Source organism: Hyperolius riggenbachi, chromosome 11 (genome assembly GCF_040937935.1).
Source record: "Hyperolius riggenbachi isolate aHypRig1 chromosome 11, aHypRig1.pri, whole genome shotgun sequence".
NCBI classification, from domain to species: domain Eukaryota; kingdom Metazoa; phylum Chordata; class Amphibia; order Anura; family Hyperoliidae; genus Hyperolius; species Hyperolius riggenbachi.
The window spans coordinates 129,610,413-129,625,140 of NC_090656.1; the positions used below are offsets into that span (position 1 = coordinate 129,610,413).

Sequence of the window (14,728 nt, forward strand, 5' to 3'; positions counted from 1 at the left end):
GGCAGCCAGATAGCCATCAAAACAGGGCAAACATTTCAACTAGCGTGGTCCTAAAGTAGTTAAAGATGAACTGCAGCAAAATAGGGGGAAAAAAATCAATATATTGCAAAGTGAGAAGGTAAATCATAGAAGAGAGCTCAAGAAATGATTAATATTCGCCATGCAATTTGTTCATATTGTTTGATCCACAATCAGCCTGCATGTAATCATCTTCACTACTGGCAGACATGGAAAAAAAAAACAGCACAAACTACCATTATCTATAATCACACCCCGTAATGTGAGTTGCTTTCTTAAAACAGAAGGTATTTGCAATAATTCAGCTTTAAGTGAACATGTGTGGTTTTAGGTCACCCTGAGCTGCTTGGTTACTCTTCCTTGAGGCTTTGGGTCACCCCGAGCTGCTTGGTTACTCTTTCACACCCCCTAACAATGCGATAAGCTAAAAGGTTTTTTTTTTTTTATGGATAAACATATGCACAGAGGGAGATACAGGTTGCTCGGCAGTTTGAAGCAGCCGCTATTTTCCACAATCCCAACAAGGCTCACAGACAGTAAACTGTCAGGACCTAGGTGCTGACATCACACTGTGGGAATGGTTTTACTTCAATATTAACCTTACAAATCCCCCCTCCCCCCCCCCCCCCCCCCCCCCAATGATCTATTTGAGAAAAGGAAAAGATTTCTCATTGGAATGGAGGGTATCAGCTACTGATTGGGATGAAGTTCTATCCTGAGTTACAGTTCCTCTTTAAAGCAAGGAAAAGTACTATTTATCATGTTGGAATGTACACATAAATAAAGTACTACACATTGATAAAACCTTTTATTTACCGTAGATTTACTGTACATTACAATACATCAAACTTACAAATTACTATCTTTTTCTGTAAAACACTTTAAAACAACATTTTTGTATTGTTCTCAAAGCAGCATTTTCAGTGACATTTCATTGTCTGGTTAAGTACAATACTTTTTCACAAAATTAAGCATGACAGGTCAAACAAAAAATAAACATTCACTTAAGTAAACAGAGTAAGATGGTAAATTATGATTGAACGAGGAAATGGAATGCATTCAACTCAAGGTCCATCCAAGCATACAAGCAATACATTGCATGGTGATATCACTAGTTTTCTAGAACACACCTAAAAAGACAGCTTCTAAGGACGTGACATTTAAAGGAACATCAGAAAGTGCTATATACGTACACTAGGTGCATGAGTGTAGCAAAGAAATGGCTGCTACTCACAGATAAAATGTAGAATAATTCACACAAAAGAGCAACAAACTGCAAATTACAACACAAGTCATTTCAAAGTAAACCAGTAGAGAGAACACTAGGTGAAGACAACATGGATGACAATTGGTACATTACAGCAATGCAATAAAGAAGATCATTAAGAAACTGCAAAGACTTTGGGAGTCTTACCCTTGCAGCATTGAGTGGCACTGCCTTTGTGAATTAATTATTTTTGGAGATGTATAGAGGTGTATGGCCCTTGAATATTTATTTCTTTATGAATATGCACATTTAGCATGTTTGGTTTTGTATGTTCATTCTATGACGTGAGGAAGGAGACAGCGGAAAGAAGCACTCTGGCTCCAGTTTTTCTTGGGGAACACACAATAATCCAACCTGGTCTACTTTTCTTCCACTGGAGAAGCTTGGATATGGGATGGATACCTTATAGGTCAGCAAGTAATGTCCATCTCCCTAGCACCCATTGAAGATTGGCGCCTGGTAAACCTGATTTTAGGCATCTACCTGAATGTATCTGAGCCCATTAACAATGGATTTTGAAAGGGAAAGGTAACTCAAAAATAGATAGTGGATAATAGCACCAATTACTAATAATAGCTTACCTCAAATGAAGAAAGCAACTAGCCAGAGGTAAAACTAGTTTTCATTTAAACACTAACATGATAACACATTTTGCGGTTCTCTGCATGCTTCTTCATATCAATATAATGTATTATGAAAAACTGTTCTGGAAACGGGAGCTCCTGTAGTGGCTCCAGCAAAGTTTTTTTCAAAAGACACCTTATTGATCTGAAGAAGCATTCAGAGACCCACGAAACGCATTATTTAGTTAGTGTTTAAATAAAAACTAGTTTTGTCTCAGGCTAGAGGTTTACTGGGGAAGGGATTCTTATACATGAGTTCTGTAGACTTTTTTTTAGAGTGAGACCCATCCTAAGGGATTGCAAGAAGACCAAATTTTATATATATATATATATATATATATATATATATATATATATACTATATGGGGTTCCTGTGGGCTCTATGTTTTTCTTTATTTTCTGGAAGGTTCTTTGGACTCCTCCAAGCATTTCCCTATTAACATTGGAACTTAACAAATGTGAACTATATTTTCGGTCGATTAAAGCCATGCTCTCTGTTCCAGTATTGGTGGCCTTGGGGGAAGTGCAGGATGAGCATGGAATTGTCAATAGGGCTCAAAGTTTGTCACATGCTCTGCAGCAGATACTGACTACTAATTGCTGCGTATCCCCTGGGTATATTTATACCAATAATTCACCCTGGAACATTACATTCTATATGGAAAGATATCACAATTTTCACATACAAATGGTATATGTGATTACAGGTGCCCATGCCTGACAGTGATGTGACCATGTTTAAGGCATGTACCTAAGTGCTTTACAATTTCATGAATGATCCTTAATGCATTTCAAAGCATAAGGCTGAAAAAGGATGGATTTGAAGAACTGGCATTAAATTGTCATCCAAAAGATTTCTATACAAATCACATTTTTTTTCAATCTATACACAACACTTCTTTCACTACAACATAGAAGTAAAGGTCAGCAAGTGGCTTTGGTCCTTCCTAAGAGTATCTCGTGAGTCAGAACTGGTATATTTGGATCATGGAGCTTATTCACTAAGGCGGACGTGCAGTGAAGAGCACTGATGTGAATTTGTGTTCAGAACACCAATCGCGTGCAGCAAAGACCCTGACACATGACTGGATGCCAGAAGGCAACACATCTTATCTTCAGTAAAAATCTGCCTTAATAAATAATTCCCTTTTAAAGAAAATTAGGAAACCTCATTTTTTATTTTATCAAATCAAACATTAAAGTACAGTATCACTATACAAAGCTCAATGTACAATAACCAATGGCAATCAGCCAGGAATCACTTTTCAGCAGTATAATGTAATCAGACTAAGAACACATAACATCTGCTTAGGTTATATGCTGTTTTTTTGCTTTTATTAAATCTATTTTCCTCATCACAATTATAATGATTTGACTTACCGTACATTGGAAGTTAAATTCCCTTTAATTGGTTGCTGAAATCTACAATAATTCTTAAACTGGGCTTCTCCATAGCTATATTAGGAGGAAAATGTTGTTTTTAATATTGCAGTATTTTTGAGTAACACTAATTATTTATTAACTGATAGCATCATTTAGTCAACCACTACAACTGCTGATGAGCTCACAGGTACACTTTAAATCACTATATTTTCAATTTTACTGTAACCATGGAAAAAAACCCATGTCTGTCCATGTTTCCTTAGATAAAATATCAGTCAGATAGTTCCACTTTTATTAGAATGTGATTAGCTCGTTGCATTATTATTTATAACTTAGGATTTTGTGTGTCTATCTGTCCACCTGGAAAATGTAGTCCTCAGTAGAGCTGTTGGGGATGCTATAAAGTTATGAATCAAGGGATCCAACAACAGAGATCCCCCAACTGACCACTGATAGTTATGGAACAGGCGGTACACTTTTATGCAACACTAGAACCGTCTGAAATTATTAATAAATGTATATATATGATGGATTGTCATACTTGAAGAGCACATATACCTTCCTCAGAACCTTGCTTTATTACGCTCATAAAGTATAAAAAAACAAAAGAAAGATGGCAAATACTTCTAAGCCTCTTTTAGTTCCTCCAATTATTTAGCGGTCTAGCAGTCATGTGATCTCTGGCTCCATATTCAGGCCAAGGGGATGACAGCTTGGCACTCCTAAAACCTATTGGTGGAAAAGTGTGGCCATGTGACTAGTTTTACTGGGGCTAAACAATTGGAGAAACTCCAGTAATAACTTGTTAAAAAATGTTTTTCTAAAATCTCTACCCGATCACAAATACCTAGATGTTTTATAATATAATTAGCTAATTATTTAGTTAGAGGTTTATTTTAAAAATAAATAGTGGATACTAGATACAGCTTTGTTATTCAGCTAGCAAAGCCCACCCAGTGTTAGGGCATGGAGTGCATAGCTGGAGCAACCTCCTGAGCAGTGAAGGAGATGGGTTAGAAGTCTGTCTCATCTACTGGTCTGTCACCAGGGCTTCAAGGCTGGTGGATCTCAACCAGCTTACTATAAATATAAGTAGTTCATACATAATAAGTCAAAGTTATCAGAATAAAGCATGTCATTACTGAACATTATAAATTGCTAAAATATGAATTAATTCTCAAATATTTAATTCAAAGCAAAGTTTAAAAGAGGGTATAAGGGCACTTTATAGGAGCCATGTTTTACAACTTTTCTGTTGGCTTAGTTGGACCTTAGCAAAACAGAAATACCTCATTAAGAAGTTTCCTCACTTGCAACTACTGTGAAATACTGGAAACAGACTCTCTTTAAAAGCCAGCTTCAGCCATACAAAGTGTGAGCCTTGGGTCTGAGGTCCACGGCAGTAGTCCAACTGCTTCACATTTGGTAAAAACTTTTATGAACTAGCAATGGTCCCACAAAGCAAACTTTACTGTTTAATGGGGTTCTTAGGATCATGGGAACATACATGGCTTTCAGTAAGTTAGCATATTATCGAATGACATCATTTAGTAATTAGGCACTGTCTGAAATACCTGGACAATGGTAAGCATAGAAGCTTGTTCATTCCACTGCTGCCCAATCCCAACTTCTAATACACATTACAATAGGACTAGAGTGGCCACTGATACAATTTCACATACCTATATTATATATTGTTATAGAAAGCAAACTACATACACTGTTCTATTTGAAGAAAATACACAGTACTTTTACATATTTGTCATATACATATAGATTAGGTAATGTAGCTGTTGTCATATATAGTAAATGATTTATCTATTTTGATCGGTCCCTTTGGCAGGTGTAACATAATTATTACAATGCTGTTGAGGAATTAAAGGAGAACTCTAGGCAGAAAATAAAATGCAATAACAAATGTGGACAGTGAAAAGCTATTGGCCTGTCCATGCTTTCTGCTTATGGGTTTTCCGTTTGGAAAAATAAATACTGTAAATTATACAAAAACATTTTGGGGCTTATAGCAGGAAATCAGACCTACCCAACCACTGCACAGAGATTTGAACAATGGTGATCAACTATTTTTAATGTAGTTCAATAACTGTGACTAAAGACCTGCAGAAATTAATATTACATCATTAATGTAGGTACTGCTGCAGCTCACAATCAAAAAAGGAATGCAGGAATGCAGTCACATAAGCTGACATTGTGAAAACTGCACTTTTATATTCAGACCAGAGTTCACCATTATTATATACCCTTTATTTACACAGTGTGGCGGCAACAATTCAGAATCCAAACTCATGCCTAATCTCTACCAATGTGGGGTGTAAATGTTTCAGCAAGTGCATACTTTACAGCACTTTAGATCGTAGACAATCTAATATGCGGTCACAAAAAAATGTGATTATAATGAAAATGAAAAGAGTGACTTGATGTGCAGTGAAAAGCTGTGATGTGAAAATGTGTTTATTTGAGTCATGCAATCACCAAGGTGATTATTAATGGTCATAAGTGAAAACTGCTTGATGTCACTAGCATCAATCAAACAAGTGTTCACAACCTCCACACTGTGTGATGGGATAGGTAATGTGATGGGCATCTTTCATCAGTTTGCAGCATTGTACAGTACAAGCAATAAACATCTGCAGTGCAAATAATAGACATTCACTTTAAAGGATCAACTGTTGCCAAAGACTGGTTTGTATTTTTGCTAATCATGTTTAAATGTGTTTCCTAAGAATTTCTCCTGCCTCCAAACAGCTGTAAAAAGTGCATAGTGACTGTATTCTGATAGTTATTAGCAAAATCACTAGATAAGGCTGCAAGGAGTCAGATCAGAATGCCTGACGATTTTTACTTATCATTGTCAAGGTTTGGTACTTAAAAATATAAAATATTTTTGTTGTTGCTTTAAGGCAAAGCTATTCGCATTTACAGTTGGATTGCAAGTTATGTGAAGGCATTAGGGGGATTAGGGGGAAAGAGGATATTAAATTGGACCAATCTAAATTTGTATTTTGGATAGAGTAGCCCTAAAGGAAATATCTCCAGTAAGGTCAAAAATAGCACTTAAAACCAGCTGAAGAATCTAACCTAAGCTTACACTATCCAACATAGAAAAAAACACAAACTAACCCAGTAGGTCCGATCTAAGATGGTATTCACCGAACATGAAAGATGGCGGCAGAGTTCTTTTACCCCTGAACATCTGTGACGTGTTTTAGAGAGAATTACATTAAAGAAATGGAACAATAATGGTCATTTTTCAAGTATAGTCAATACAGCTACCTAAAGTGAGTTAACAGTATTACAATTCTTATTTCTATGCACTAAGAGTACGGTAATTCAGCTTTGGCTCAGATCTACGGCCTAAGGATACAGCTCAGATCTATGGCCTAAGGATACATATGTATACATATATATTTATATCATACAATATATTTTCAACAAATCCATAGAGTTTCTATAGTAAAATAAACAATATGCTAATACAATCGCCTAGACACATATAAGGTACACATTGCAAGTGCTAAAAATGGTACAGTTTCCCTGTTCAAGGTACCCATAGACAATAGATTACAGCCAACAAAGATCAATAACCGGTCTGTGTAAGGCGCACATTCAGTCATAGGGCCGTCACATGGGTGACACTGCTGCCTGATGCTGAAGGATGCAGTTAATCTATCAATATTGTTTTCCTAGTGATTTTACCTGCTAAAATTCAAACAAAAGGTGGTCATAAAAAGCAACATTGTGTGGCAGTCACCCCTAATACTAGGTCTATGGTTAATTCTATGTTGTGACCTGTAGATTCAAGTGACAAGATGCTGCAGCAGCAAAGCCATCCATGTCACAGTGCCCCTAGGAGTTATCGTTGTGTGAAGCTGATCTGCATGGTGGGATTTTATTACACATCTTGCTGGAAAAACTAAAAAGCAAAAAACCAAGTGAAGTGAAGAATCACTTATGTAAGTAGCACAGAATCCTCTGCACAACACACAGTACATAAAACAGAGGTAATGCACATTAAAATGATAATACACTGGTACATAATTGTGCTTAGTATACCTTAGTCTCTGATCAATATGCCAACATGAGCCAGGAGCAGCCAGTACACCTGTGCTAAGTATGTGCCTATTGACAAAGGTGCCCATTAATGGTGCAATACAATTTTCTATGATGATTGGAAATGATCGATCGCAGTCATAAATGGGATGAAAAATTGTAGCCAATCTGATCATTTCAGATGAAACTAAATCGCTGGATCGATTGACCACTGGCAGGAAAGCGGATCCTTTGTTGGCAATCGGCAACTTCAACACCCTCTAATTTCAACCAATGTGATTGTTATTATTGGATGAAAATTTTACGTTAATGGGCATCATAAGAAGATATATGCCAATTAGTTTAAATAATCAATTTGGAATCAGTGGGGATAGGTTCAGAGATCAGCTCAGAGTGTGGCTTGTTTACTAGCAGAATGAGCACATGATTTATAGAGCTTGTAGTGAAGAGGACAAGCCTGTATCTGAAAAATAGTGTACAAATAAAATGCAACTACACAGCAATATTGCTCAGGGCATCATGTTAGATGATATTAAACTTTCCTACATATAAGTGCAATAACTATTTGAATATGAAAGTCAGAGACTAAAGGTGCCCATACACGGTACAATTTTTCATATTTTTTTTTATTAGATAATTTACTTCGATTGTTCCGTTAGATCGAATATAAAGATTTTTCCAACATGTCTGATCAGATTTGTATAGAAAAAATGGGATAATGGTTCATTTTTATTGATCGAAAAAAAGGATTCTTTTCAACTTTCATTTGATTCGATTGTTTTGGTCGAAAAAACAGGAAAATCGAACATTTTCATTGTACCATGTATGGGTACCATAAGAAAACAATAAAACATCATTAACAATATATTCCAATGCAGTGCAGATCTGTCTGAGTAACTGCCTGAGCCTGTGTTCTGTACACATTACCACAGAGCCACCTGCCAGCCCCTAGCATGTTATCAGGAGGCTGCAGAGTTATTTTGAGAAACTGAAGCTACTTATATCTGGATTAAGAATGTTCATTCTGATTGGCATATGCACTGGAAACTGGTTTCAAGCTGGAGATATTTTGAGTACTACTGGATATTTCTTTAGAGGCTAAAATGAACAAGGTGATGCCCACTGAAAGCGTTTGATGGTGTAAAGGATAAAATGTATAAGTTATTTTCCAGCAAAATTCTGTATTCAGTAGTGAATACAGCAGGGAGGACTTGGAAGATCTGGCAGGTTTTGGTGTCCTTGAATGATGACACTCCTCCTCCTTGCTCTTCCTGGGGCTAGAGTCCCACCGTAATGTATGCATGCCGTGAGGGGTGTACAGAGGCTGCCATAACTGAATCTCTTTCTGAATGTGCCAGTTACCTGACTGGAATGCTGTTACTATTATTACACTGCTGCTATTATTTCACTGACCCAGATAAAGTAATGCAGATAAAGAGTACTGGATTCCACTTAAAGACTAATTCCAGTGTAAAATAGAGAGCTTGCAAAGTAAGGCTCTCTATCATTGCTGCAAGGATCAGCGGGCTATAGGGTTAATTACTCACCTACTCTACCATAATTCATTAATGACAGAAACTCCGCCCCCTCATCTGTCGCCTCCGCCATGTTTTCCAAGGTCTTCTAAAGCTCTATGGCCACTCCCACCTACTTGCCATGGCTCACCCCCAGCTTTGCAGCCACCATTTAGGCAGCAGCTATCCAGCTAGGACAGGCCGGAGCAAGCAGGTGAGGGTGGCCACATAGCTTTTTAAGACTTTACAAGAAAAACACCACAGCTGCTTTGCCGAGGAGGGGGCGGAGTTTGTCATTAATGAATTACAGGCCACAGGGTGACTAGTTAACCCTACCACTCACCAATTCGTCCAGCAATAATAGAGAGCCTTACATTACAAATCTCTATTTTATACTGGAAGTATCCTTTAACTCTACTGATTTGCATGCTGGTTCCTGGCCAGTGACTTATACTGTATTAAAGCCAGAAGGTCAGCATAATAACCAGACAACTCGCATGTTACATTAGTATTGCTGTCATTCATTCAATGGGCTGTAATATGATGACATACGTAATATTTAACTGGAGTCTAAGAGTACCCTGAAACAAAATGCCCTGGAACATGGACCTGCAACAAATTGCTGCCTCCATGCTTGCAAATTACTTTGGTCCTAGATTTTAGTAGCCTAGATAAACTAAGATTTGAAACCTGTTCAGCCTAATGTATACAAACTATATGAACACTACAGTACATACAGAAATACAATGCCAGTTAAACTGTACTTGACGGCCAAATATTCCTTTAAATCAAATATACTCTACATAATAACTATTATCCAAAATATAAACTCCATAGAGGTCTTTTTTACATTGGACTTGTTAACATAACCAAATCTTCACCTCACATTTATATACAGTGCAATGTGTCACTGGCTGTGCTTTTATTCACTGAACCCTCTTGGTGGAAACTACAGGAAACAAATATGGGTGTGTAGGCCACATCAACCAATCAGACTGCAGCTGTTAGTTTTCTACACCAAGCTGGAAAATTAGCAGAATATTCTGACTGCCTGAGAAAGTTGGTAGACATCTAACTTTAGAGATGTGTGTACATCCAGTTTGATATCTTTGCAGCATAGCTAATAGACTTGTGGGCACAATCCTAAAAATCAGAACTGCCAACAAGAATATATCATATTTTGGTAAAGGACTACTGGTAATTAAAGCTAAGCTTGAGGCTCTCAGACCATGTTTATAGGTTACACCATCTCAAATAAAAATGACCCTAACATATTTCTATAAGTTGTGGGGTTGACCTGTGACAATGACATCACCACACAAGTGCACATGTCCAAAAGAGGTGTGTCCAAGACCATGCTCGAGGACTTAATAGCCGGTCAAGAAAACAGGCAATAGGAATGCCAACAAATGCTCTTATTTTGCACTTCAATATTACAAAAAAAGTTATGGTGTTGGTAATATTATTTTATTACAGAGATGACAGCCACACCTAAAGGATAAATTCATTATTGTGCCTAGAGTTCGGCTTTGAAGTGTACCAAAAGTCATTTTAAACTAGTTAAACCAAAGATATCACCATGTTTAGTTTTTATCCTATTCAAAAACATTCTAAAATATCTCCAGGTAAACTTTCAGCAAAGAGCCATGGATTTACAAATTCCATGATAGCAGTTTGGTCCTAGTCTTTAGGTTAACTTGTGCATTATGAACAAGTAAGAGAGTCATTTTGTAGCTCTGCTGAGAGCACAGAGAGGATAAATGGCTGTGATTTCTGCAACAACTGGTAATTGCATATTTTAACTGTAATACAACCAGCACACATAAAATATCTATAGCTTCCTCCGCTTACACTGCGGATGTGTCAGCTGACTGAAGTGTAAGGTGTGAGGATTATTCAACAACAGTATGACAACCGTGATGTTCTGGGCAGTCAGTGACTGGGTTGACAAATCCTGGTTAAGTAATTTACCACAAATCATTGACAGAAAATGACCATGTTCAATAATTGTTATCTATGTATACATTTAGAGACATTTATACAATAATTTGGTAAATCCAGGCAGATTCACTATCACAGTGGCCACCATTAGGGTGTGTGCACACTTCCAATTTTGAATGACCAATGTTTGGCCAATTTTACCATGTCTATTTAGCATGAGAGGTTACCTACACAATCTGTATATACCATAACTATTCATTTTCTGTTGGCCCTTATACTACATAGAGATGGTAAATTTGGCCAATCATTGAACAATCAAAATTGGATAAGTGTATGCAACCTTAAGACACACCTTCAATTCTTGGCCATGATTTGCCAATTACTGCCACCTCAATGTTATATGAGGTTCCACAGAAATTATTAAGGACATGTGAATTTGTCAATGACGGTTGACAGCTGAATTGCTGACATTCTGTTGGCAATCCCAAGTTTTTAAAGTAAAGTTATAAAGTAATGTATCTAAATACAGGGCAGTTTCAGTGTACATTATTTGCTGTCATCGCAATCAACAACAAAGGACAGTTATACAGCTGTCATAGGAGGATTATTAAATATATGATTCTATTGCTTGTTCACTGACCCTCGTTTCAGGGAATGTCCATCAAATCCTTGTCTAAAATTCAATGATTAAAAACCCCTCCGCCCCATATTACCAGCCTTACTCAAAGCAGCCATATAGCTTACAGAGGTCAAAACAAACTTACATTTACAAATAAATTAATCACTTAAAATTAAAGTAAAATTCCAGCATTTTTTTTCCATGACAAATAAAATTGGGAGAGAAATAAACACTATCTTGTTTTGTTGCTGTCTGGGTTCTCAGTCTAGAGATTTTCCTCACTTCCTGTTGTCAATGTAACAGGAAGTGAGTAAAAGTTCAGAATGGCTACTCCGACGCCAATAAGCAAACAGCTAAGGAAAATTTTATCCGTACCCCACTGACTCACAAAAGTGTTTTGTTTTTTCTTTTTACATCAGTGTCTACATTGGAGAGATGTCCCTCACTTTGTGTTCTCGGGGACAGCGGGTCTCTGATACAGGAAGTAAGAAGAGATCTCTGCAATGGTCATAATACAAACCTGACAGTGATTCTCACCCTTTTATACTCTATCCAACGAATCATGGCCATTGCGTTAGAGTAATGCTGCAGGTCCATGCATCAAAACAGATTAAAAATACAATTGTTGCATGTTGCTTTTCAAACAAAAGCTTGGTTGTTAGCTTGATTGTTAAAAAACCAAAATAAAATAAACCGTCTTCCAGCAATGAAGAATTAACAGCCAGGCATACTGCAGCTTTCTTGCCTGTAAGGTTAACACTGAGTCCTGCCTGTCGGTATCAAGAGCTACTTAACTTGCAGGGAGGTTCTGCAGGTATTTAGGGCAAATCGCATTGTGGTCAGGAAGACTCCCAGCTTATGCACCCACAAGCCTCATCAGGCAGGGCAGGAGGTGATCACACAGGGCTTGTGTGGCAAGAGAAGCTGAAGTTAGGGTGGCACTAAAATGAGGTGACTGAAGGTTAATCGCGTCTAGAAGGTAAGAGGCCCAGAAGAAATTCACCAATGCCTATAAAATAGATCACTTGTGCGATGCCAAAAAGTGGAGCGATAACAAGAGCTCTGCAGTATGCACCCTTCAGAAAAGCCGAGGGTCCTTCATGCCTCCAGATCTTCCTGCAAAAGCAAAGGGTAAAATACAAATAGAAATTTTAAAAAATTGATGAACAGACATGCCAAAACAATCATGAATGTATACATTCTTATAAGATATTCCACAGCAACATCATTCGTAAATTTACTCCATTAATTAAGGAACATATCTTCCTTGACACTCAGAATCTAATCAGAGCTTACATTTGCCAACAGCAACATATTTTTAGTTTTATTTCCGTGTGTACTAAGACAACACATTTTAGGATTAATGTTCTGCATTTATGTAGTGCACACACGTCTTTCACAGGGCTTCCCAGAGCACACTGGACAGCTGCTATCAGAAGCGCCCATATCCTATTCACCTTGCTGCAATGGACTGTGTATTGACTTGAGGAAGCGGGCTAGTACCCGTAGAAAAAATGTGTGAAGTCAGGCCCTGCTTCAAATTCACTAGAAAAGCTTTATTCAAAAATATAGAAAACACTGTATTGACACTATGGGCCATATTCTGTTGCTTAACTCGCCAGCGCTAAGCACTGGCAAGTTCTTAACTTAGGCGATGGGGGCATCGCCTAATCTTATTGAACTTTAGACCCCCCCAGGCGGAAAAGAACCCGCTTGGGCGATATAATCGCCCAGCGAGTTCTTAACATGGTATCCAATTACCCTGTTCATGCCTCCGGGAACAGACATGAGCGTTAGCTTAGACCTGCAAAAAGCAGATCTAAACCAGCTAACGCACGTCGTCGCCGCAGCATCTGATGGTCTCCTTTAATAAGGAGACCCCCAGAGCTCCCCGTCGGGTCGCCGCACACTTTAGAAGCCCCCATGCAGCTCTGTAATAAAATGGCTCAGACAGCGGACCAATGGGGAGCCCGGCTGCAGATTCAAAGATGCTTTGCCCGGGCTCCTATGCGGACAGTAATTACGTGACAGATTTTGCGGCGAGAGGCGTCGGGTGATCGGCGGCGTATGTATAATGACAGGGGAGCCTTTGCAGAGCTGCGTGGGGGCTTCTAAAGTGTGCGGCGACCCGACGGGGAGCTCTGGGGGTTTCCTTATTAAAGGAGACCCCCAGATGCTGCGGCGGAAGATGGCGGCGGATGTTCGGAAGGCGAGTGCGCATGTGTTGGGAGTGAGGTCGCGGTGCTGGAGGACAGCACCACAGCGTTAACCTCACTCCCCATCGCTCGGTAAAAGGGAGTATCGCTCAGGCTTTCACCTGAGTAATGCTCCCTAACGATCGGCCATCGCGCGAAGGATATGGGCAATAGGATTTGCCGGTAATCCTTGCGCGACGGCAAGGTGATAAGTAGCTCGCATCTGCAAGCTACTTATCACCTTGAATAGGATATGGCCCTATGTGTCTCTTTAAAACCAAGACAAGACAATATACTCTGTACAGCGCTGCGTAATATGTTGGCGTTACATAAATACTTAAATAAATAAATAATAAATAAACCATAAAACACTCACTGCAAGTGAGACGCATTGTCTAGTTTGTGTTTTGAGTAAATACTTTTCCAGTACTACTGGTGTTTTTGTTGTCAGGAGGAGATTACCTCTCAATCTTATTTTAACTATTAGAAGTGTATACAGTTTGGTCCATAAATATTGGGACATCGACATAATTCTAACATTTTTGGCTCTATACACAACCACAATGGATTTGAAATGAAATGAACATGATGTGCTTTAAAGGAAACCAGAAATGAACGCTTTGGCACAAAATAAACATATCCCCTGATAGATTTCACAAAATAAATAATATACCTGGTATTTTCGCCACTCTGGTGTAGTGTTGGGCGAACAGTGTTCGCCACTGTTCGGGTTCTGCAGAACATCACCCTGTTCGGGTGATGTTCGAGTTCGGCCGAACACCTGACGGTGCTCGGCCAAACCGTTCGGCCTGTGATTGGCCGAACGGGTCACGTGGTTCGGGCCCGAACACGCTCTGATTGGCCGAACGGTCACGTGGTTCGGGTAAATAAATACCCGAACCACGTCATATCTCCGCCATTTGTCTGTGGGTTTAGCTTTGGGTAGGCAGGCAGGGTAGTTCGCTCTCCAGCCACGCTAGCCAGGGTCCCCCCCAGTCATTGTGTGTCGCTGCTGGGAACAGTAGTACACCGCTCGCTCAGCCACACTATATATAGCATTGTTTACTGCCACTGTGTACCTCGCTCAGCCACGCTATATA

At 38.8% G+C, this 14,728-nt stretch overlaps 1 protein-coding gene across 3 annotated transcripts in view; it reads right to left on the reverse strand.

The window, feature by feature from the left end:
- Nucleotides 1-813: 813 nt before the first annotated feature.
- SLC25A22 (solute carrier family 25 member 22) overlaps nucleotides 814-14,728 on the reverse strand; it is a 219,944-nt gene continuing 206,029 nt past the window's right edge. For all 3 annotated transcript variants that reach the window (XM_068260274.1, XM_068260276.1, XM_068260275.1), the window contains exon 10: nucleotides 814-12,549. In XM_068260274.1, the coding sequence (XP_068116375.1) occupies nucleotides 12,396-12,549 (154 nt within the window). In that variant the 3' untranslated portion in view covers nucleotides 814-12,395. The remainder of the gene's footprint in view (nucleotides 12,550-14,728) is intronic.